This window comes from Puntigrus tetrazona, chromosome 13 (genome assembly GCF_018831695.1).
Source record: "Puntigrus tetrazona isolate hp1 chromosome 13, ASM1883169v1, whole genome shotgun sequence".
Taxonomy (NCBI): domain Eukaryota; kingdom Metazoa; phylum Chordata; class Actinopteri; order Cypriniformes; family Cyprinidae; genus Puntigrus; species Puntigrus tetrazona.
In genome coordinates, this window is record NC_056711.1 from 23,845,929 (window position 1) to 23,872,842 (window position 26,914).

Genomic DNA, 26,914 nt, shown 5'->3' on the forward strand with positions numbered 1-26,914 from the left:
AGTCATTGTTGGCACTTTTTTGTTAAGACTAGCAACATTCATGAAGGAAGAGGGGCAATGAGCTTAGGGCATGTTGTACTTAAACGTGTGTTTTCTGCATAAGCACATACTGCCACACCAAATCTGACATTAAAAAATTAAAGGTGCTGTATGTAAGATTTTGACTTTTCTACAGCATAAAAATACTATAATATGTATTCAGATATTTTATAACAAACATGGCAATTTAGCATAGCTGTTTATCTGAAAAACAATGCTACAGTGAATTATTCTCCTTTTAAAAAGTGCGTTCCGGTCGGAATACAGGACGTTTTTGGTTTGTGAAACCCTCCCACTGTCAATTTACCCAATCGTGTTTCGAAACCCGGGTTGCCAGTTGGCAGAAACAAAAACTGTGTATTGCATTTCAGTCATGGAAGCTTGCAAACGAAAAGGGTCTGAGCTGGAAATACAACTTTCTGTACATCATCTGGCAACCTGCATGAGCGTCAAGTAGGAGAGGCCGGGTGAAAGGACTCAGATATTTTGAATTTGAACTGCAATACCTAGTTGAACCACCTTTCAGTAAATGGGCCATTTAGAAAACTAAACATAGAACACACTGTTTCATCAAAACGGTACATAACAGTAGTAAAAAAAATTAAAAATAAAAGCAGTCAGTGCTTTACTTTTTCTTGTCAGTATTGCTGTTTCATTAAGTTAAATTACATAATCAGACAGTTGGTGTTCTATTAGGCTGCATTTACACAGCAAAACCTAATCCATAGGCCCCATAAGTTGACTATTTTGTTGCTACTGCTGTTATAAAAAATAACAGTGATTACAAGATGTCAAAATGCCTTCACTGTATTACTGAAAAGTGCACCAGAGGTATTTCAATGCATGTGAGTATTTCAAAGCAGTTTGTCAGACTGACAGCATTCAAATGTGATATTAAATTATTATTATTTTTTAATAGCATGATATATTCTTTCTCTGATTGTTAGATCCCATTGCTAAATTATAGCACACGAGAAGACATTTGAAAAATAGCCTCAACTCTTGCCCACTCTAAAAAATGCACATATTGACAATACAGATGAAAAAAGGCATTAACCAGATTCGTAGCTTTTGACCTACTGTAGCTTGTGCTCTAAACAGATGGCTTACTGACTAGAACAGACATTTGAAATGAGAGTTAAAAGAACAAGTGAATGAACACAGTAATGTCCAGACAGAAGATACCAGTGCTCCGATAAGCAAGGGTCAGCTCTGAGTGTAATCCAATCTTTCCACTTGTCCTGTTTTTAAATTACTCTCTGCTTCTGCAAGGTTGATTAAATGTTAGTCAGATGTCTCATCACATTTGACAGAGCAGTTACTATCTCAGGATTTGGCTGTGAGTAGGGAAATTAATTGATGTATATCTTTTAGAGCGGTCTCCTATACTGAAGCTTTCCCTTATCGGCTCTTATCAGCAGTAGGAGCTGTCATTTCTTTGAATCTTTTCAATAAAGCTCTGATGTGATACTTCATTTTAGAGTCTAAATATAATACGCAATTACTCAACTGCCGTAGCATCCACTGCAAATAACAGTGGCTTTTTTCCAGGTAATAAAAGCCTTGTATGAGCAGATAAAGTATATTCTTTGTAAAGGAACATCAGCAGATAAATTAAGACTTAGAAAAGATGCTCTAGTGTAACTTTATGATTTTATAAACACCATGTAGCGAACTGCAGACCACCTGCTGCAATCAAAGTGAGCAATGCAAAGACGCAGACTACACTAGGGTTGCAGGGTATAAAGGTACTACAGTTGCAATGCTGAAGGTGCCAAAGTATTTTCTGAACAATAGTATCATACTGCACGGACGGATATTCTCACATGCTGAAGATGCACTTGTCTCAGGTCTGAAACACATTAAATGGCCAAAAAATGCCTGCTAATATATCCACATTTAAATAAATAATATAACACACAACCAATGTGAAATATAACATTAAAGTGAATTGTACAATCATCTCCCTTTATAAGAGTTTGGGCCACGATCACAAAGCAGAACATCCTGTCCTTAATATGGTTAATAGGGCTTGTTAACATAACTACCGGTATTATGTTGTGCAATGATATAGATTTTGTTATACTGTGGATACCGTTACATATTCAGAGAATTCATTGGATGGACAGACAAAGATAATAAGGAAACGTTATATTGCGAATGTTCCATTAGCGCCAAGAGCGAACTCACATGTTCTTTAAGTCCATTTGCTGTTTCTTTTTTTTTTGCAGGTGGTTTATGTAGCATAATTTTTAAACATCTACAATTCAGTTAGACCATTTAATTTTTTTGCCATAGATCTTAAAATCATGTTGGTTTATTTTTCTAGTTATAGAACATATTTTGCTTGCAATTTAACCAAGGTCTACTAAAATGTGATTTCAATTTTTTTCGATATAACATCGATATCAACTAGACAGTGGAAAATACTGTGATATAAATTTTAGCTCATATCAAAGTTGCTGTCATTTAATAACAATCTAATGAATTAGAGGGGACCTAAAAAAAAATCACCCAACTTTTGAATTGTGCAAAATTCACTTTTACATGCTGTTTGAACACTACTGTGTCCACAGTGTGTGTAAACAACCAGTCTGTAATAATAAAAATCCAGTTTTTTTGTTTATTGTTTTTTTACAATTTGCATAAATTAGAAGCAGCGTCTGAAAATATGCTGTTTCAGACAACACCAATCCCCCCACATAAACATTACAAATATCTGAGCCACAAAGAACACTGCGAATTGCCTTCCAATTTCTTATATGTAAGAAAATGTGTTGAATAATCTTACACAGGCCTATTTGTGCAATTAATTTTATACCGGATTGCTTCGTAAACAAGGGTTAGTTCACAGGATTTACACAGAAGCTGATTCTGAAAGATGGATCAACACCAGCTGATCATGCTCAAACATCATATCCAGAAAAAGTAAGAATCATCTTATTATTTTTAACATTTTATTAATGTTTCCAAACTGAGTTTACGGATGTGTTCATTAACACACTGTATAACTGTATAGTGTAGCTAAAATTACCACTGTCTTTACAAAGAGCAGAGCTATGTTGTTAGTTTTCCCTAAAAATAATCACCGTCTGCTTATTTCATAAATAATTTTTCTTGTTGACAGGTCTGACAGACTAATCTAAAGCGTGAGCTGCAAAAACGTCACCCTCTTCTGGAAAGGGGGCAGCAGCAGCTGTCCATTAAAAGGACAAAAAATGTTAAAGTCAACTTCTGATAACATAATGCAAAAAGGGGCATAATCTGTCTACTTTAACTCAGGCTTCGATTGTATTAATGTTGTCAAAATTTAATATTTCTTTTATTATTTTTTTTGTTTGTTTGTTTAATGGACCCTGCCATCTTTGATATTACTCATGTCATTTACACTATGGTTGCAAGTAATAATCAAGGATTGGAACACAGACTTGACTACTATTGTAAATTGTGTGCAAGATGATGTTTGGATTAAATGAGAGTCTAAATCCAAAACTGATTGTGTGAGCGTAGCCTAATAAGATTGTATCACTGGTATCTTCTCTGTGTTGATTTCAATCTATGTTCCCATGTCTTGGTGTTTGTGGACTCTTATTTTGAAGTGATTATTTCCCATTGTTTCTGTGTTCCATGTTCCTTTTTTAGTTTCCTCTGCAACTGATTAGCTCCTCCCCCTTGTTAACTTGTTATCCTGTTTATTTAAGATCATCTCAGTCTCTGAGCAAGCCGCCGAGTATTATTTAACCACTCTACTAAGCCTGTTCTTCCCTGTGTCATTGCTTGGACTATTCTTGTGTTTTGCCCATGCCACACCTGTTTGCTGTTGTCTGACCCTGCCTGTTTTTTGACCATGTCTCTTAATAAAGCCCTGTATATGGAAACGCTCGCCTGTCGCTCCTTGTTTACACTCTGATATTGTTGTATAATATCCTCATACTTCACTGATTCAGAGGTACACACAAAAAGGTATGATAACAACACTGTATTTTTGGACAAACATACTGATCAAAGGAATACTGATATTTATCAGCATTTTTGACCCGGCAAAACATACAAATATGCCTAAAACAAGATAAATTTAAATAGTAAAACAAGAATTGTTTCACAAAAATATACCTGGCTATTAAAAAAATCTTATGCCACCATAAAAAAAGACGATTATTAAATTATCTTCTTTTATGTTTCCATACTTTATGTTAGGCCAATGTAGCCTAAACATTTAACACAATAATAGCTTTATATTTCCTTTTGGGGGTATTATCCTGTATTTTAATCAACAGCCATTATATATATTCCTCTTAACAAAATGTGACACACAAAATACCTTGTAACTCTAAGTTTAACTGCGGTGTGGCGCTGTTGATGAAATAAGCAAATACTGCCATCCTGATTTCTGGCAGTAATAAGGAAGTGAATATTGCTGAGGGGTACAACATTCATTCAGTATACTGCTGTGGCACTCAACACTGCAGGCAAATAGATTACAATTAGTTGGGTGTAATGGCCCATAAGCCCCACTCTAAAGGCTGCTGGGAAACCTGCGGGATATATACGGATGGCATGATCTGAACGACAATGTGTGGGGGTGTCGACGAAATAGTGCTGCATACTTTAAAATTTAAATGCTCACATAAATTGAGGGTCTGAAAGACACCATTGATTTCTGAGTATTTGAAATTCATTAGATTGTGGACTTGAATGTCATTTTCTCCCAACTGTTGCAAACTTGCTGATTGACTTAAATCACATGCTGACAAACTAACAAACTAAAATTTGGAGTTGATGGTTATTTGTTGTGCAACTGAATGCCGAGGATGGATGATTCAAAAGTAAAATACAGTGAAAATAAACAGTAAAAGCATTTTAAAATAGTCAATGTATTCAACATTTGTAACAAAATGTAATGTATGATTTGGACTAGGGATGCACCGAAATGAAAATGACCTGCAAATCGTGCACATATTAGAAAACATTGATAAAACAATGAATAAAAACTTCACACGTGAGATAAGTTGTGCTACAAAAAATTACTTGAATGAATAAAAATTAAGCAATAATCAACAAAAGGTGTTTTGACCAAGCATAAAAACAGCAATACAAGCAACTTGGTAAACAGCACCAATGTAATTTGTTTTATTAACTGCCATAGTTGTAATTTGGAATTGTAACAAACCTATAACCTCTTTCATCTCTAGTCATTGCTACTGTAATGTCAAGAATCCAGATACATTAATTTATGGCTTTTGCCATAGAAAGTAATTCCAGTGCTAATTTAGAATATTTTTTATTTATTTTTTTTTACATTTTCAAGCATAGTGGATTAAGAACTCCCACACCAGGAAATGCCTATACAAAATACGGTTAGAGACACACTCAAAATTCATAAAAAGGACAGGTTGCACATCCACAGAAAATTATATATGGTAATGACTGAACGTCAGCTAATACACATAAAACCAAAGCAACAGAAAGAAACCATATACCCAACTTCCACACATTCCAATAACCAACAAAACAGTTATCAACATCAATCAAAAGCAAGTTTTGCATTAACTCTGTAAAGCCTGGAATAATCTGATGATGATGATAAAAAATAATAATAATAATAATAATAATAATAATAATAATAATAATAATAATAATAATAATATGTGTGCGCGTGTATATACACATCAGTTGTAATTTTCTACAGTAACTAATCCAATTCAATGAAAATTGAGAGATGTACATGTAAACATTCCTCAAAAGCTTGATAAAATCTTGTGCAACATATTTTAAACGTTTTACTTTCAAATCCCTTTGATTAAAAAAACCAATCATTCAGATAAATGTCATGAAGTAGATTATGTTTTGTTTTTTTGTTTTTTAACAAATATTTGACCATGCTGACATTTAGAGGTCTTAGAAAATGTAGAGCATTTTGAAAATATGTGTATAAAACATAATACTGTAGGGTTTACAGGGTTAACAACCGAACCTATCAAGTCTGGTTGTTAGTGGTGGTGAGAGTTTGTGAGACATAATTGCGGACAAAACTAAGAGTGGAGCAGAGAGTAATACTTCACACTGGGAGAAACATTTTTGTCGCACAGCATGTACAAAGCACACATTGTCAACACATCTGCATTCCAAAGCAGTGTCTCTGTGACGACCATATGGTCAAAAAAGGGTTTGTTTAAGGCACAGTGCTGACACCAAAGAAATAGATGATGGCAAATACGTGATATGTTATTTATGTAGCCTTCCAGAAACCTCTTAGTTATAACCTAAAGATGCTTTAAATGCAATGTGAATGCTGACTGCCATAGTTCATGTTCAAGATTAGGTTAAAAGAGAAAAAAAAAGGTCTCCTAAAGTTGATAGGTCAACAAGAATAGTGACAAAACTAATTACTCATAAACATAAGAACTTGAGGCAAAAGCTCTGGATCAGAAAGAACACAATACATACAAACATTAAAATAACACAAATAGCTATAGGTTTCAAAGAAAAAATTTAATTACATCCGCTTGGGTCTGGGGTGCCTCTTTTAATCCCGAAGGTAATCTAAAACACTCATTGATGAGTTTGCAGTGTGTGTAAATCTAGTTTCCCAGAGCCTTACAATCAATCTAGGGAGGACTAGCAAACAAAATTAAACACTGCAAGACAAAGACAGTATTTTACCCAACCAGAGAGAGCAGCTCCTCGGAGTGTTTAAATGCACCACTACACTTAGACTTCAATCCAACCTAATCTGCCCAGAAAAAAAAAAAAAACATGATTTGTGCACAATCTAGTCTCAGCCCCAGATGGTACCCTCACAGACCAGTCTGTTGAATGACTGTCTCATGCATATTGCACACAAAACTGAAAAGTGCTAGCAGAAATTCAACAATTCTAATAGGATTGGTTGACAATACACAGGTTGCAGAATTCAGTGTGAATCATTCTGCCTGGAAACAAACTGTACTAATACAATGCTTCTCTAGTTGATTCACCTTTAGGTTTGGCAAATTACTGTCTTCAAATCTTTGACTTTTGTTTGAGGCACTTATTTTCCAATAAACTACATATTAATGAGCAGAACTGCACATTCTGTTTTGTTTTCTGAGTTCTGAATGTGAAATAATCAGTATCTATCACATTTGGGCACATATAAATTCTAACTACAAGGTCTGCACGAGGTCTGCATATATATAAAAATTCTAAACAGCCCATAAAAAATTTATCTTTGGGTGGTCACTTTAATGGTCAAACCTCCTTCTCCTCTCTAAGAGAACTGTACTGATCCAGCAAATGCCATGATAATGACCAGATTTTATGCCGATAGTCAAAAGTCTGGCTATACACTTCTGTGTGCCATCCTGTTGGCAAAAAAATGCAGATGGCTAGACCGGAGATGCGCAAATGCACATGCGGCAAAAATCAAGCATGGTAGAAAGCATTAAAATCACTAATACAGAATAAGCAATGACGTTCAATACACAAGAATCATTATAGGCATGAATAGTAAAAACCAGTGTTTCTTACCTTCATAGATTGCTTTAAATCCTTGGGCACTCACTGCAAAATCCGTAGTAAACCACAGTGCCAAAATTGACCCAGAACTCACAATAGGTGATGGCAACATAAAGCCAGACAACCTGGAATTAAATGTAAAAAAATATAACATGGGTTTTCATCATTAAAGTATTTGAATTTGATCTACGACATGCATTATTTTACAAACAAATTAACAGGTAATTGTATCATTAATTTCTGCACTTTTCGAAAGTAGTTCATGCTTTCTTTGTCACGTTTTTTAATGAGCAGGGCCAAATTGACTTGGTTGCCCTCAGGGAGAGAATGAGTGCACTTTGCTGCCCTATGACTCCACGTTACTGCCTCACCTTTGATACCACCCAAGTGCATTAGTTGACAATAACAAGCTGAAGAAAAACTGGGGTCCTCTGTAACGAAGACCAGCTTCTGTGACTCTCAAGTGAAGAATCGTGTTTCTTTTTTTTCTTTGATGAATGCGAGGAGAAATAAACTTGTCCCATTCCTCAGAGATCTCAGCTAAGTAGCTGCATTTATCTGACTATAACACATCAGCTAAAATATGAAATTCACGAAATTCTCTAATGATTTATGTTATCTCAGAGCACAGACTTCTTAATTCTTGTTTCAGCAATCATCTCATTTCCTAACTAGTAGTCATTTGCAAACATCAAGATTATCATTCACTAGACATTTTTATTGCTTAACGTCCTTTACTGATCTTCTATAACAGAAACACAAAGAACATCTCAGATGTTTTAAGTTAACCAAATCTAACCATTTTCAAGAGATAAGAAGTATACTTAACAACATATGCTAGGGCCTCTCTTATTGCCATAGTGAAGAGACACCTTGGGGCATTAGTTGGGGACACTTAATTTTTAGCGATTATCATTGATTTGATCACACAGACCGTCTCTGCATTCAATAAAAAGTACTTAATCTTGTCATTATACGTTACTATGTCTCTATTCTATTTGATACTGTTCAGTACTTTTACACAATCTATATTGTTAAAAGCACTATATAAACAAAGGTGATTGATATGTTATTGATAGTTATCAAAAACCTTGGTTAGGAGACTAGATGTTAATAGTTGTGCCATCTCAGGGGCCATACCCACAGCTTCCATAACTTAAAGATAAAGATAAAAGATAAAAAAGAAAGATAAAGCCCTGCCTGAGAGATAAGTTTGAAAGTAGAGGTCCCTCTTAATTGTAATTTCCAGGGTAGAATCATCAAAAAGGGACACGAGGTCCAAGAACTCCATACCGGGCAGAAAGGGGCTACTATCAAAAGATGGACGCCGTCCCAGCATACTTCCTCCAGGGGCAGAAAAATAATGGAAAAGTGTAGAGACGAAGCCTTGGCCACGTCTGCATTTGGTGTCCACCAATTTCTCCCTCTGGCCATTTTCCTGGTTGTGTTAGCAACAGCAGCAGCAACTCGAAGGCAACTGACAGTGATCTTTAGCGTGACATTACTTTTATAATTATTTTGTTATTTCCTGCAGAGCAAACAAACCAAAAAGTGGGTAGTTCCACAGTTAGTTCAGGTACTATGAAAAGTTTCCCATGGTGCGAAAGGAACTAATGTGTAATTTCCTGCAAAACAAACAGATCCGCTTTTGCTTGACAGAACTCTTTCCAAGGGAGCTCCACCACCTCAGGGTCTCAGCCCTCTGTCTGGATGTATGCTCCCTGATTCAGGTGCCCTAGGATGTAAACTGCTCTAAGAGAGTTTTCCTTGAGACCCCAGTGGGATCTAGTGCGCCAACCTGTATAGGGGGCTGTCAGTTTATATGAGAGACCACCGATATATTGTCTATGTGGACAAACACATGATGATGACCCCTCAAGTCTGGTACAAAGTTTATCAGTACATGATACATTGAGTTTATGGAGTTTACAGCTGATTATATATATAGGGAGGAGCCTACGACAGACACAGTGGGTATGGCGTCAGGCCTCGGGAGGCTTTTTATTAACAAAAGTATACAAAATAAAGTGTCCAAGGGAAAGAGTGTCCAAAAGGATTTTAACTATATAGTGGTTTATCACGGTTTGAACATGCACGTAACATAAACATTTGCATGCCTAAGTTGTAACTGTAAAAAAAAATCTACATGCAACATATGCAACTTATTTCCACTCAGCTGCTTCACTCTGCATTCACTTGGCTGCTTACATGCACGTGCAGCAGAAAAAAAATTACAAGAGAGAATATATCTAATTTTCCTCCCCACCGAAAACAAGTTAAAATCTGCAATATGGGAATAAAAAATGTGAACGCAAAGTGGTTGCAAATGCAGGCAATACAGCAAACATGTTTGACCATATTCATGGACACTATTCCTCCAATCAGAAAAAGATATGTCACACTTTTGACACGTTCGTATGATTGCACATGATGCAAAGGCAATCCTGGTGCAATCAGGAACATGGAATTTACAGTATAACAAGGTTGTCACGTAAAATGCACAAAATGCAAACCAAAAGTAGATATAATATGTATCTGTGAATATTAAAGCACAAAGACACTGCTATATAAATAATCTGCTTCTTTGTACATGTCTCTGATTGGCGCCGTTATATCTACTAACATTAAATACTGAAGTATGCATGCATGATACTAAAGCTGTTTTCAGCATATATTTATAATCTCCAGAGCTGCTCTGAAAGAAAAATTTAACATTTCCTAGTTTTTTGAGAAAAAAACACTGTCAAATAACACAGGTCAGCTACAAATAACATTTTAATTAAACTAATAAAATTTGTATATTATATATTATTTAGTACAGACAGTGTGAGGGCTCAACATTGAAACTGATGGTGGGAAGAATGAGAATGGACAACCAGAGGTGAAGACATGTGAGGTGGATATTCATACAGAGCTAATAAGACACAGACTCAAGGTAGCACCGAGATCCTGGAGGCAGCATTATGCTCTTCATTCATGTGGACATTACTTAGAAACATACAAACTATCAAAAGATTGTGGCAAACCACATCCACTCCTTCATGGCAATTTTCTAGATCTCGATATTATTGAGGCTCTATGGGATGTGTTGGACCAACTTATCTGATCCACTGGTAGACCCCATCTCACAACTTATAGGACTTAAAGGACTTTGAATGATTACAGCTGTTTTAACAACGCAAGAGAGACAAACAATTTAATTTATTTATATTATTATTATTACTGATACACCAAGAGTCATTAAAAACATACATTATAACATACATACATGGCTGTGATACATGCCACACTCTAATTAAACTATCCACTACACTAAGAAAATATAATAATTTTTGATTCCTCCCACACTTTAAAAGCATATGTAAGTTATTTAATTAAAAATGCATTCATTCATTCATTCATTTCATATATGCTGTACTGGCCACACGACAGGACAGATTCTCACATATTTGTATTACACAAAATGGAGCACTTATCCATTTATTAACTGTATACACTTATTAAGTGTTTGTTTGATTGCTTGTTTTTTAGTGACATAACAATGTATGTGAACATACCAATTAAATGGATAGTTCACAACAGCACTACAAATGTTTCAGGACAGCAATGAAAACTCGTGAGTAGAATAATACTGGTAGATTGGTGGTAGTGTCACGGTGTGGTTGCAGGAAGGAGCACTCAACGAGAATAGAGTAAATAACAATGTAAGCAGGCAGGTAGGTAGGCAGACTGGAACCACACACATATATAGATGAGACTGGATGATTTAACATAGAACAAACAGGAACTTATATAGTACAATGTAAATAACATAATTAACCTGAACACAATGAGACAATTAACAGAGGACTGAAAGTAGAGCACACAGAGCACATGGTACATGAAAAAACAACAAAGAGTACAAACAGGAGACAGGTAGATTGTTAAGCATGTCAGTTTTTTTAGTAATTAAAACCAAATATGTTCATTGGTGATTGTATATCAAAGGCAGAAATATGCTTGTTTATTTAGTTTTAATGGATGGAAGGGGACAGAAGAACTCATCTGTACACAGATAGTACAGATATATCTGTACTACAAAGAGCAAAAAAAAAAACATTTATAGGGTAAAATGTGGTTATGGGTCATATCCGATCTGTGCCACATGGGAGAAAAAAATTGGAATTGAGGTACTTGAAATATGCAGCGTAAATGCAGCTATGTACTGCTTTGTCAATGTCCTTTATACATTCTGGGCCTTGAATGTGGTTGTAAAATCATATTTATCTGACCGTCATCAATTCGAAGCAGTCAGTAAAGATGTATCATAGTGTCATATCGAGTACCATAAGACTCAGTACTGGACTTGGACAGTTGCAGTTATTATGTTTTACATTACCTTTGGGCGATATCATCAGGAAACATTGTTTTATATTTCACAAATATGCTGATGGAAAAAAATCGATATGTAGATAAACGATAGATAGATACAGTTAATAAACAGCAAAGAGCTAACCTGGTTTGATTTTTGGAGACCAGCCACAAAAGCATTCATCTCCATTGTCTTCACAAGATGTAAATATAAAAAAAATGTAAGATTATTTTCAGTCTTGAACACAGAGAAAAGTAAAACAAAACAGCTTTGGTTAAAAAGAATATTACATGTTCATCCTTTGAATGTGTAAAAGCTCTATAAGTGAATTAACATTGGAACTGAAATGGCAAAGTAAGGTGTTTTGCATGTGATGACTATATTATTGAACAGTGGATATCGAACAGTGACTTGTATTCCTTTATTTCCAGCCACATTAATTCAAACTAAATTGTCTGAGTGCTTGCTGGCATGTACAGAGGCTAGATAATGGCTGTTTGGCTGAAGTGCTTACCTGCAATTTCTCTGCCAATGTAATATGATTATCCAAGCATGACTTTACAAGGACTGTGTTTTCCATGAGGGTTCACAGGTCAAGAAAGTCCAGCTCATGAACTGATATAATCTCTGTCCCCCACAGTGAGTTGTCTGCTGGGCATATAGAGCATTTTCATCATAGTTTTTCTTCATGTGCAAACACTGGTCAGTGGAAGGTTATCGTGTTTTAACCGAAGAGGACTGAGCAACTGAGCATCTGGAGTTTTTATTAGAGCTCATATCAAAAGTGATCACAGTCGTTCAATCACAGTCTGTGCAGATATGGTTCTGGAAAATTCAGCCCAGGGTGCATTAGCTCAGAACGTGACTTGGCATCATTTCAAACATGACTTAATGGAGGCCTTCATGTTAGTTCAACTTCAGTAACATTAGTAACCCTTACTATGAATGACCACCTTCCTCACCTGGTTGCTATAAAGCACTTTTAAGTGTTTTTTTTTCTTGGCCATTAGGCAGCTAGCTCTCAATAAGCCCCTTCATCTTCATTGATTGATTTTTTTTCTAATTGAAGAAGCCAGAAAGATGAGATCAACGTAATACTACCTGAATAGTTTCCTTGCTTGAGTACTGCTCTTTGAAATCTATTAAAATTCCTGACTGATTTCAGTTAGGTGACAGTTAAAACTGATCATACCCTAACACTCCAAAGTAAATTATATAGTATATAGTTGCAAGAACTAGGTTAAATCCAACTAGAAACCAACTTCCACAGACCTGTTCTGTCAAATCAAGTTATCAAGAATCAGAGTCAAGAATACTGAAAAATTTTCACCAGTAACATTTGCTGGTGAAAGGTATGTCCAGCAGCTGAACTAGCAACAAACCAGCACTAAAGATAACTCAGCTCTGACCAGCTAGAAATTCAAGTTGGTCTTAAGTGGTTTAAAGACTCTGATGTCAGATACACTATACAATAAAAAGTTGAAAACCTTAATTACTTCATGAACTTCTTCAACTCCTAGATTAGCTTGATCTTAACTTTAGTTACATTCTACTGTACAGAAGAAAAGTTGTACAGTAATGTACCCACCCTGAAATGACTCACTGTGTTTTCCTCTGCTCTTTTGAAATAAGAGGTGCATAATTGCTCTAGTGAACATCATTTGAAAGATTATGTGGGCCCTAACCTTCACAGACTATGCTATTATGAATGTAGAGAATAAGGGGTAAAGATATCACTGTGATACAATCATACCATTGGGGATTCTGAAGGACAAAGCTATGCCTTTGAACAGACATTCAATCAGAAAAACTGGCGAGGTCACCAAAACTTGACTACTCGCAATAAACGAATAAGGTTTTGGGTTCAAAGAAAGAAAAAAATGCTTCAGATGTCTAAGATGAGTGTAAACTAAAATCTTTTGTTTCTGTGCTCTTTTGAAAGTCGCAATGCGGTTCTCATAGTCAGTTTTATAAGGCCATATTTTACTTTTAAAATTCTCTGAATGTTGCTCTCAGCAGCACTAAATATCCTTCTACCGTGTTTTTTCCTCTTCAAAAGATAAAATGGGAAACTAGATACTAATAGAATAGAAATACTAATATAAATACTAAATAGAAACTAATACTGACAATGAAAACCTTTGCAAGTATATGCCAAATTATTCTACTAACCCTAAACCTAGTCTACTCAAGAGTTAGTAGACATGTAGTTGCAAATTAATGGGAAGTTGACATGCAGTTGTAATTACAAAGTTACTTACAGATACTAAAGTGTCCATAGTATCAAAAAAACGTTTGACTATCAAAAGAAAGTGTATAATGACATGTACACTGTATATATTTTTTTCAATTAAAGACACTCTAATGCCACTATATAAACAAAAATCTGTTTTATACCTCAAAATGTACTGATAACCTCCATGATAACCTCCAAAGACAGCCACATGATGAGTTAGCCAATACCTGCATATAAATGGTGCAAAGGTGTGTACAAATAAACACTAAAATATTTAAATAAATTTTACATACATATCTACATATACATACCTACTTTTATAATTTGTGGTCTTTTCACAGTTATTGAGTGGAACTGAATCAACATAAAAGTGACATCAGCTGAAAAATAATACTATAGATTTTTGATGTTGTTGTTTTAAAAGCTGCTACACAGCAGAATTGATCTTTGTTAGCATAACTGAATCATGTCCCTGTTTGTTTCTGTAAAGCTGCTGTGAAACAATCTGTATTGTCTAAAGCACTATATCAATAAAGGTGACTTTAGAGAAGTGTATTTTGAAAAGTCATATACAAATAAATGCTGAAAAAAATAAAATGCCATGTTGCCTTTAATAGCCATAATTAATTCATTTAAAATGTATGTAGCAGACAGTGGGTTCTACTTGTGTAAAGCAAATTCTAAATGTCACACTGGTTTGTCCTATTTATACTTTATTTATCTCTTTTTTTTCCCCACTGCATCCATATTACATTTGTCATAAGCTCTAGGGTACCTTTGACTCATGTAATTTTAGAACTAATGGTCTTTTTTCTAAGAGGAAGACTCATTCCCTGAATTGAACCCTCCCAAAAATAGTCTACACAGAGCGAATCATGAATTGGCCACCAGGTGAAACATTTGTCATTCTGTAAAAGGGTGAGCACACCACTAGTGACCACCACTGGTGTAGTCACAATATATTGGTATATCCATCAAATGGCTCCGCAAGCCCCAGCTCTCCTTGACTTGCAGTACAAGTGAATCAATCATGAAGCAGCAACTCTCTTGGTCTGCCATAGAATAGAATTCCTGACAGAGCTCCATTCCACAACAGATTCCCACAGCTTTCTTCTTCTGATTCTTCTGACAAGCTAAGCAGTAATTAAGGATACTCAAATTGTGTAGTCTGGGAGCCACTTTTAGAAAAGTGACGGTAGTCCCATACCATTGCTATTATATCTTATTGCATTTGTTAGTTAAGGTCCAATCTCTATTGCTGTTATATAAATACTTTACAAATGTAAAAAACAAAACAGTTTGTTTTGTGTTTCCCAAAAAACGTACAAAACTAAAATATTGTGCAGCAACTACTTTAAATTGCATTTATCACTTCCATTTCAAAGTCCAGTCCAATTGGAGATATTATGTCGGCTTAAAATGAAAAACAGAGTTGAAGTACTGTGGTAAGATCACATTTGCTTACATGCATAAATTATATCATTGATTTGAATTAATTATCGAGAGAGAGAGAAAGAGAGAGAGAGAGAGAGAGAGAGAGAGAGAGAGAGAGAGAGAATAAAAGAGAGAAATTAAAGTTGAGTATATGAATTGCATCTTACTCTGCAAACACTGACAGCAAGTTTTACTTCAAAACATAAATGTTGTATTAAAGCTATTATATTTATAAAAGTTATGTAGCAATGTTGACAAAATGCTTCTGTGCTCCAATGTTTCCATAATAGCGCTGTGCAATCTCCAATATCTGTGTGCAAGTGATGTGTGTGCGTGCATGCATGTGTGGTCAATGAAAGCAACGCATTAATACAGAACGGTATTTAAAGTGACTTGGAACTACATGCATTAAACATTTTTAAAGCATAGGCCTACCTGCCAGGAGCAAAGAAGCTGTTAGAAGCCAAGAAACATTTTACTATCTTACCTGAGGGGAAAAAAAGGAAGTTAAATTAACTTCATATAATTTTGCCTTTTTAAATTTGACTGAAATGTGTTGTCCAGTCTGTTTAGTCCCAGCCTTCCTGTGTGAAGCCTGTATCTACACAATCTAAAGAGGCAAGGGAAAGTTTTTACTGCCATAACCATTTTAAAGTGCAAGCAGCACTTGGCACCTAAAAGTGTGGGGTTCGTAAATTCTATTTCTGGCATTTCTGGTTGCCAATGCTTTACACTTGCCTAACCAGTCATTTTATGGCTCTAGTATTTTAGTTCAAGGTATTGAAATGGGTTTTGTAAAGGAACCATTACAATGAATACAATGTGAATTAGTTACTGGTTTTGTGTCGGTTGGGGTCCAACCTTCGTTTCGTTCATTCTTAGCAACAATTTGGCCAGCATTAGAGGTTGTTGATAATCCTAGCACTATTTCTTGCCCAGATTAGTTGTCTGTGAGCTACCCTGATATCTTCCCAATGTGCGCACAGTCATGGAATGCGAACGATTCCGTTGACTTGTCAGAGTCATTTATAGCTCCTGTGTTTGCTGAAAATGTGATTCCAACATTGGAGGAAAGCATCACTCCTGTAAAATGACAAGCAAAGTCAGAAATTTTGAAGTTAGAAGATAATCTCATTTCTAGATTATCACTGTGCAGAGAGAAGATGAGTCTTTGACAAAATGCTTTACAGTAACTCTGATGTTTCTTCAGACAAGGTTAGCAATGGAACATGTTGCTACGTCATTTGGGTATTACAAAAATGATTTTTTTTTGCCCTGAATTAAAGAGGGACGTTGTGGAATATTGTAACACATATCTGGATGACTTAGTATTGTTCTCACCTGAGTGGTCAGAACACATTTCTTTGTTGCACACTGTCTTTGAACAGATTGCCAAAGCTACACTTACCCTTAATCTAGCCAAATGCAAATTTGCTCAAACTGAAGTTACCTATCTCAGTAAAGAAGTTGACCAATGTCAAGTTCGTCCCGTTGCTGCCAAAGTTTCTGCTGTAGCCAAATTTCCTGTTGCCAACATTAGACGCAATTTGCGCTGATGTTTAGGCATGGCTGGATAATACAGTTTTTATCTGAATTTTTCCATTGTGTTTTGTCCCCTCACACTTTTTTTTCACAAATTGTCCATCCCTACAATTTGTTTGGTTACAATTACAATTACAATTTTTGGAGAAATTTAATAAGCACCAACTCAACTATTCAACAATCGAAAAGGAGGCTCTTGCATTGCTGTTGGCACTGCAATAATTTGAAGTTGACATTGGTTCTAATTCTATTCCTGTTAATGTATATACAGATCACAATCTGTTAGTTTTCCTCTCTTACACTCATGCGCTCAGCCTTGATCATACAAAATTATAATCTGGAAATTTGCCACAAGAAAGAGGTAGAAAAAAAAGAAAAGAAAGAGGTTGTTTTGGTATTGTAACCATGGTTCCCCGAAGGGAACAATACATTGCGTCGCCCTACCATACCTCCTGCATAGCTTTGAGTACTTGCTTGTGTTGTGTTGACTAGATGCAGCTTCCTGGTCACAAGTCTTGCCACTCTACTGGATTGATTTCACATGTGCTTTAGTACACAGTCATGGAAATGTATTAGCTCACTTCTGAAAGTCTCAAAAAATAAAGAAAAAAAGGTAAATGAAAGGTCCGGAGTGGAGTTAAGGAAAGACAAGGGATAAAATTCCACCACTGTGCTGTAAAAGGATATTGCATGCATATGCATTAGATCATGGGCCCTGTACCTCCCCTAGTTGCTTTTTGATGGCAACATTAACCAAATTTGCCCAGCAAAATTGCTCAAAAAGTTGTACATGTATTATCAGCCTTAGTTGCATGTAATATCAATTTAAGTTAACTTACTGGCCTGTAGCTTGGCAATTTTTGTATTCATCTATTTTTTTATAGGAGACACTATTTGTATTCATCATTTTACATAACGTAATTACTACTGAGGACCTCACACTACTCCTAATATCTTTAAAATATCTAAAAACCATCTTTGTTAAATCCAGTCATCTGTTCTTTCTCACAAGCACTTATAATATCAATTCCAATACATTCCTAACATTTTGTTTGCAGATGAACTAACAATAACTAGATAGATTTTTTTTAATTTTCATCAGTTTTTTGTAAAAAAAAATAATAATAAAATAAATAAATAAAGGTAAAATCTGCTTTCATACTTTTACAAAAAATTCCTTTTATCACAGCACTAGGATTCTAATACAGTCTATCAAGATAGCCCCTTGTCTATCAAGCACAGAGAAAAAGTGGTCTAGCCTGTGAGGTTCTGCCAACATATGTAAGTCAAGCATAGACTAAAAATGAGGGCATATAGTATGTATTATTCCACCCCCTCAGATCTAACCTGAGACTTCCATTGCATCAAACCAAATAGATTATGTGTGAAAGTGAACTAAAAACCTTACAGCAAAAACTCAAGAGGCACTTTGCATAGAAAAGAAACCTGCTGCATACAATAATAATTTTAAAACCATAAGAAGATTTCACAAGACATGTTTGGATGCAGAAAACAGGTGTAAGGGATCAGAGTGAATCAGACACTTTGATATGAAGTTCAGATTTGATCTGAACATTGTAACATGACAAGCTGAAATTCTACAAAGGGGTCCAAGACAACAACGTCATAAATCTGCCCATGATACCATGTTGCCTGCCTGATGCAAGCAAATCTTCTTTCACAGACCAGCTCACAACATTAACACAAAAGAACACTTTTTGTTAATCCCAACTCAGGAAGGAGACTGTACATTTTTGTAAATTTCTTTCCACCACTCAGGATGAAAACCAGAAAGACCTTAAAGAGACCTTTTAACCACTGGTTTTTACAGAACATCTCAGTATTGTATGTAACATGATGACAAACTGGGGTCTTGGAGCCCTGATTAGCTCTGACTAAGAGAAAAAATTTGGCAAGTGGGAACAAGGGTTATGAGGGAACAAGGGTTTTCCAGTAGGGAACAAAGTTACATACGTAACTGAGACATTCTCTGTATGTCAGTCACTACACTATGAGTTATGTTGTGACGACAGACTGGGGTCCTTCTAGAAAATGCCACAACCTGAACCCCATCACAACCAACAGCACTACAAATGCTGACAGGCAACATAATCTTACCAACGCCCCAAAGACCAATGGTGAGTACATTGCTGCTGGAGAAGCCAAGTTACTGTTTCTAAGATAGTTTAGATAGATAGATAAATAGTTTCTTAAGAGAAGGGATTTTGACCTTTAAGAGATATCTTCAATCTCCCTATTTGTTGTTACAGTTTGGCAGAACAAAGGGGAAGCGAACCTTCCAGAGAAGGACTCTACGGAGACCACATGCTGCCCGAAGGGAGGTAACATGTGGAGACACCATTGGACTGACCCAGCAGGGGCAGTGCTACATGTGATATTGGTCTGTGTGTCAGGTTCTGACCAAGGAAGGGGAGGGATGACTGACAGCAGAGACAGACAGGTAATCTGCCATGGTAAGACACGAATTCACCTGCAGAGGAATCTTACCATGGAAATACATATATGGGATCGCTCACAGGGAATCGACCATATGACCACCTAGCCCAGTGCAGGGGCTGAATGGAGATCTGGGCAGCTAACACCAACACTGGGCCTGGTGTCAGACAGAGTAACGCCAGGGACGAGTCCCCTCCAGGAGCCACACGTAGAGATTCCATAGGTCAGGACTCGGGATTCCAAAGGGTGCCGTACCTCTGAGAGATGAGGTCCTTCCTCAGAGGTATGTGCTAGGCAGGGGCTGTTGCGAGGAAACTGAGTTCTATAAACCAGGTCTGGGTGCAGTATGGAGCTGTTCTTCATCCTCCCTTCATCCTCCCTGACCAAAGAGACACTGGGGAAGGGTCACTGCGGGGAAGGCATACTTGCGTAGCCCCCAAGGCCAGCTATGTGCCAGTGCATGCGAGCCGATGGGCCCCTCGGTCAGGGAATAAAACCGCTGGCAGTGGGAGGACTTGTAGAAAACAAACAGGTCTACCTGGGCTTCCACAAATTGATTCCAAATCAGCTGAAGCGTCTGGGGGTGGAGTTGCCATTCTCGAGGTAACGTTAGAGCGTGTTGGCTGCACGATTGCGCTCTTCCAGAATATGGACAGCACGCAGTGACTTGAACAGCGGCTGACTCCAAAGTAGGAGATGGTGACCGAGCTGAGACATGTAACATGATTGTATACTCCCTTGGTGGTTCAGATACGAAACAATCGCAGTGTTGTCTGTGCGGCCCAACATGTGCTTGCCCTGCAGCAGTGGCCGGAATTGCCCGGCGTGAAGTTCACACAGGTTGTCCCAAAATGCCATGCCCATCTCGGGTCTGGAGAGTGAAGCCAGTGCTTCACTTTAAATCTCAAAACAATGTCAGAGAAGAACACTTTTACAGTAAAAAAGACAGATTTCACAGAGTTTGCATCCAAACCAAACAGTGGTGGATGTGTAAAAGAAAACTATAGGGGACAGTGGGTATGAGTATTTTCTGGCAATCATGCAGTGTGACTGCTGCTATGTTATCTAATGCATAATAGGAGTAATACATATTTAACTTTACTTATGACTTTTTACAATAACATAACGTTTACTGTAATATAAAAAAATAATTATTAAGAATAAAAAAATCTCCCTTTATTTCTTTTGGATGTTATTGTTGCTATTCTGCATGGATAAGAGGATGGAATGAACAAAATTGTGTGCTTAAAAACCTACCCTGGCATTTACCAAAGATCTCACTGTTGTTATACCGTAACATTTCTGTTTTTGTTTCTAAATAGGATCAACGTATATGTCTCACCTCTCTGAGCAAAAGGAGTATGATTATCTCTGAATAATAATGTATCATGTAGCACCTTCAAAAATGTTATTTACCCAAAAACCAAAGAATAGCAAATGATTTTTTCAGTGTGTGCATCTCCCAACAACACCCCACCTTAACACAACACAAATTAAACAAATTCAGTACTAACAATCTTCCCTATAAGATCGGTAAATCAGAGATGACAAGGCACATGTAATTCACATAATTCTTTCATGAATTGACTCACCAAGATGACAACATCAAAAGCGCCACAATTTTAAAAAAGCAGAGTAATAGGTGGCTTCAAGACAAAAAAAAATTATTAATATCAGATTTAGAAACTAAATAAATAAATAGTAGTAATAGTAGTATTAAACCTGAAAGTATTCACAATTTTTAAGAAATATGTATAATTAATGAACATAGTGTTTTAAAGCCATTTTAGCATCATGTGATTAATTTATTTATTTAGCATGACATAATAAACTTGGATGCTCTATTCCATTCTCTGATAACAATAGCTTTATTGGATTATACATTATTTGGACAATTTGTTTTAAAAATGTTATATCTGATTATGTTGCATGAAAATGAATAAAATTTGTGTATTGCTATTTAATATTAAGGTAACGCTTTACAATTAGGTTACATTATTTAATGGGTTAACTAACATAAACAAACATTTAGCAATATATGTATTACAGTATTTCTTAATCTTAATCTATCTAAATGTAAGTTAATGATAATACAGTTATTCAATGTTAGTTCATGTTCATTCAGAGTGCATTAACTTCTAACACAGCTGTTGATTTTAATAATGCATTAGTGTTGCAATTAACATTAATCAAGATTAATAAATGAATTAATAATCTTTTGTTCATTCCTAGTTGATGTTAACTACAGTAGTTAACTAATGGTAGCTAATAAACCCCATTGTACAGTGTTACCATTATTAATATAATTTCTGTCCAGTTTTGCTATTTTCAATAAAAGTGTGGTTATAGTTTTTTTTTTTATTCAATTCATTACATTTTTGTACAATTATTTAATTATTTATTTAATTAATAACAAAATTTATGTTATATAATTTAATAAAATATCAAATTGTTTTCAGTTTTGCCATAATCAATGACAATAATATTAAAATTAAACATACATAAAGACATATTTCTCTTTTTCTTTTCTTATAAAACATCATTTATTTTGTTGTAATATACAAATGTAACTCACTATAAAATTAATGTTTAATGGCTATCATGCTGAAGATTAGTGGACAGACAAATCAATTAAAAAAATGGTAAGCTGTTTACTCACAAAAAATCAGCATAATCAATTCAGTGTATTTAAGCCTCTACTACACTGACAACCATTAAATAAATAAGAAGAGGAGGTTGAAGGACATCAATTTTGAATTGTGAATCCACAAAACTGACTAGTGATTTGATATGCATTACCCACCAGGGTTGATTTTCATCTGCATTTTAAATAGTCTTTTATATTGCTGATAGCTGAATAGTTTCAAACCCCTTTTATACAGCAGAAAACAACTGACATTTTCCCAAAAACATACAGCACAATGCAATGCACTGAATATGTGCATGTGTGGGTGAGATGGAGGGGAAAATTAAGATGAAGGTGTAAAGATTAGCAGTGTGCCCTCTGGATCGAACTCCCCTCATTCTTTCCAAACCTGTGCACCTTATTTTTCACAAATGATTATGCCAACCTCAACAAAATGTGAAAATAATGAAGGTGACAAGTTGATGAATTAACGAATTAGATGAAAAGACACTGGGCAATTGTAGCTGTATGATGCTTCATTGGTCACAGGAATTGTTCATATGCAGCAGCGTCGTAAACTCAAACTCTTACAAACACAGCTGAGCTAGTGAAAGAACCTATGGCTACGCTTCATTCAATCAATATGAAATAGCAGCAAACCCATCTTACCAAACAGTGAATAGCGTGTGATCCAGCATAATATTGATTCAGTCTATTAAAGTGGTACACCCTGATGGGCTTCACTCTGTGACTTAGAAGTGAAATGCCAGTTTAGTTGAATAGACGCATTGTAATTGTGTAAAGAATAATGTCACAATATTGAAAAATGTAAAAGTGCTAACTGGTTAATAGACCCACATGAGCAAATCACTATGCTATGTGAAGACATATATGCACAACATTTGCATGTTGGGCATCATGTGTGAGAGTGTATACTTGTGTGTTTACATACCATACATTTATATAAGCACACAAACACTGTGGAACTGGTAAATGTTGGGACATGGACAATTAGGAGCTGCTGGTAACCAAACATATGTGAGGCTCTTCAACTCTGGCTACTCTGCAGAGACACCTGTCCTGAAATATCTAATTGAGGTTTTTAGACCTATAAGAAAGTCATAGGCTGGTGGGTTTGATCTAAATTTGGAGCTAAAGGATACACCCATATTTGTATTTTAATTTTTGCTAAGCCTTCTAATAGCTGTGGAACTCAAAAGAAGATATTTTGAATAATGTTTCAGCATTTTTCCCCCCATATAAAGTAAACAAAATGATGCTATTTAACAAAGTGTAATTAATATTTTCTCATTTAAACTGTGTGTATACAGACACACATCCAATATTTACATACATACATATTACATTTAAATATGAATGCAGCATTAAGAAATGGGGTGAAGAAAAGGGGTGAGCAAGTTTTTAAAAAAAACTGAAAAGCCAAAAATGTGAAACAGAACAGTATCTTATTTTAATTTTGGAATTTAGGTCTTAATGCGGCTAGTCTAAGCAAGTGCTTGTTAAATACAAGTGCTTTTTTGTGTTTAAATCGTGTATTGTGCTTTTCTAGATTTTTTGAAATGGAACATTGAATGCTTGATTTTAGCAGCTCACTTCCTTGGCAGGACCTTAACCACAACAGACAATGAAGATGACAAGACATCCCCCCACCCCCACCCCCAAAAACTGTAACGTGGGACATAGGTAACAGCAAGATAATATCTTGCTTTCCCATGCAACACTTGACGCTTCACACAGTCTCTGAGGAATGCTTTATAGCCCAAATAATTATGCAATCCTTCAAATCACACTTTGCAAAAAAAAAGCCAATTTACTGTACAAAATGAAGGTAGATAAGACAAAACGATTATATTTCCATATTTGCTGACCTTTTTTATATATAGCCTGTCTGAAATTAAACTATAAGAATATTTCAAAATGACAACCAGGATTATTGTCCGAGATGAGTTTTATTCCACTATATTGCTTCAACAAAAATGACTTTTCCTCTCATTTGAAGAGATAAGTGCTTTCAAGGACAAGGCTATATCTTCCACCTACATCCAAATCTTCAGGAAGTTAAAATCTTAGCAAATATAACTAATTTGTAGACATGTGGCTATGTATGTCATCATTCCTTCAAAGTGTAATTGAAGTGAATTTGCTATATTAGCTTATATAGAAGAGTTTGAAAATGATCCCTGCATTTGTACTGGGAACATTTGCGTGATCTTAGCAAAAAAAAAACAGTCATCCATCTATTTAAGATCAGCAAGCAAGAGCACAGTTTGCTTGCTTATGTTAGTCTACTTCCTGTTAAAATGGGGCGGGGCTAAAAAATAGCCAGTATGCTTTAGTTTACTTCTCATAACAAGAACTTCTCAAAGTCAGAGGCTTTACATTCAAGAGATATTTTATTGGACCGAAAATGAGGTACCACTGAATCCTTAGTCATCAGGAACTTTAAATCACTTTCCTGATGAAAAGACTGCAACATTTCAAATGTGCATTTCATGGAATAACCCATGGATAACTTCAAAATAACCAGTGTCACCTATAATTACATAATTAGTGTCATTGCTTTGAATAAAATTATGAAATTTCATTAATCCATGGTGTTGAAAGACACCTTAATCTTCAGAATAAATGGAAATCCAAGCCTTTTATTCATTTTGGGAGACGTTGTACATGGGAAAGTGTGTGCTGTAAGCAGTGGGAGGGGAGGCTACCCTCTGAGTTGAAGTCTTTACCTCCTGCAAGTATAACCCATTGGTTTCACACTGCCCTTTATGTAGCCCTATTGACTGTGTTGCTCACCATTTTGTTTAAATTAGAATGGCTATTATTAACACAAGCCCTATCTTAAAGGTCAGACACTTCCTGCGAAGGAATCCCAGGGGTTATCATCAAAGCCAAGTTTCTCTGTAACAAAGTGAAAGATTCTCTAAAAGGAAGAGCAGAGTTAAAAGCAGAATTTAGCATGAATCTGCTAAGTCAGAGCATTAACAAAAGAATATAGAAATTATACGTATTTACACATTATACAGTCAACATGCCATTGAAATATAATACAAATATGACATTACTTGTCATGCTTTAGTTCTACCTGCATACATTCTCTACATACATTCTCTTAATTGAACTGTTCATTAAATTGTTCTTGGTGATGTGTAATAAATTAGAGAAAAAAAGTGCAAGAGCACTAGTTCTTTTTTAAGCATATAATCTGTAGTGACATATTAAAAACAGGCCATTGTGCAGTATCTCTTAGATACCTGTCACGATGAATGTATATGCATGCAAGAAGTTCCATAATGCTTTATGGAAAATACAAATTTACAAATTACACAGCTACTCTGCTGAATTCAGTTTGAGACGATGACAGCTTCATTATAAATCTCACTTCCATGGTGCTTTTTTAAGACTCATCTGAAATGATTCAATGGGTATCAATAGAGCTGTCCTACTTTCCACTCACAGAAAAATGCAGTGTGTGTGTGTGTGCAAGATAGTCTGTGCTGTGTTGAATCTATGTCACAAAGCGCACTGACCAAACTAAATATATCTGAAGTTACACTTACTGTGATGCTTTTGAATGTCACGGATAAATGCATTAAGCAATTCGGTATTGTGCAATCCATGAAATCTCATTTTCATTTATTGATTTTTGCCAAACATCTTGAAAATGATGTGCCGGGAGCGGAAGCCAAACATCTGCAGGTATGCAATAAAGCCAGCTTTCAAAAGCTGTTTATTCTTAGTTTTGTTGAGCATTACATCTGTTATTAGTGGATTGTGTCCAATACCCCTTCTGTCTATAGGCATGGAGAGGTTTAGATTGGATAAAAACTTGATTTGACATATTAATCATGTTTTTCTTCTTTCCGACAAAACACTCGAGGTCCTTTCCATTTCCTCAATATACTTGGGCTTTGACTGGCATGTAATTTCAAGATGGAAACTTGAAAAATGTAAATTCTGATAGAACAGGTGTTGAAAGAATTGCATCATTTTGACAAGCTCCTGCTTGAATGATTGCAGGTCGATACGATTGAGATGCGGTCCTGGATAATGGTAATTTGAGTGCCACCTGAGCTAAGAATTGAATGACATATGACGGCCTGACATATAACTGCTTAGTCAAGTCCAAATCTCTAATGTGAAGCCTAATCACATCCACTGGGCTATTTAGTCAAGACTTATGACTTTAACTAACAGCTCACTGAATTGATGCTAGTGCGTTGACAACCTAAATCATTGTCCAAAGGCTAAATATATTTCTGTATCTTTTAATGTGTCAGAGGTGTGGATAAGTGGTTTAGAGAATGATGGATAGAGTTTTGTTTTATCTTTTATAGAGACTTTTTTCCTGAGAAAATATGAAGAAAAAAATGTTTAGTAATGTTTAATTCTCAGAAGACCCTTAGTATTAACACTATGCACGTGTATATGGGACAAAAAGCATGTGTCTAGAGATTTGTAACTTGCAATAAATACAAATTGAATCAACACATATCCTGAGAGACCAGCGTATGAATCCATAAATTGTGCACTTCTCTGGCAACAAGGCCATTTTTCATACTTGATCCATGTCCTGTCTTTGCCTATTTGTCTGTGTGTGTGTGTGTGTGTGTGTGTGTGTGTGTGTATGTACATGTGGATCAATTCAAATTTCAGTCACTCGAGATATAGCAAAGCAACACTGTATGATTTGGTAGTTGTCAAAATAGGT

At 35.7% G+C, this 26,914-nt stretch overlaps 1 protein-coding gene across 1 annotated transcript in view; it reads right to left on the reverse strand.

Annotated features, from left to right (window-relative positions):
- Nucleotides 1-26,914, reverse strand: part of csmd1a (CUB and Sushi multiple domains 1a) — a 361,878-nt gene that overhangs the window by 212,213 nt on the left and 122,751 nt on the right. The window contains 1 exon segment of the mRNA XM_043255964.1: nucleotides 7,549-7,661. Coding sequence (XP_043111899.1) covers nucleotides 7,549-7,661 — 113 coding nt within the window.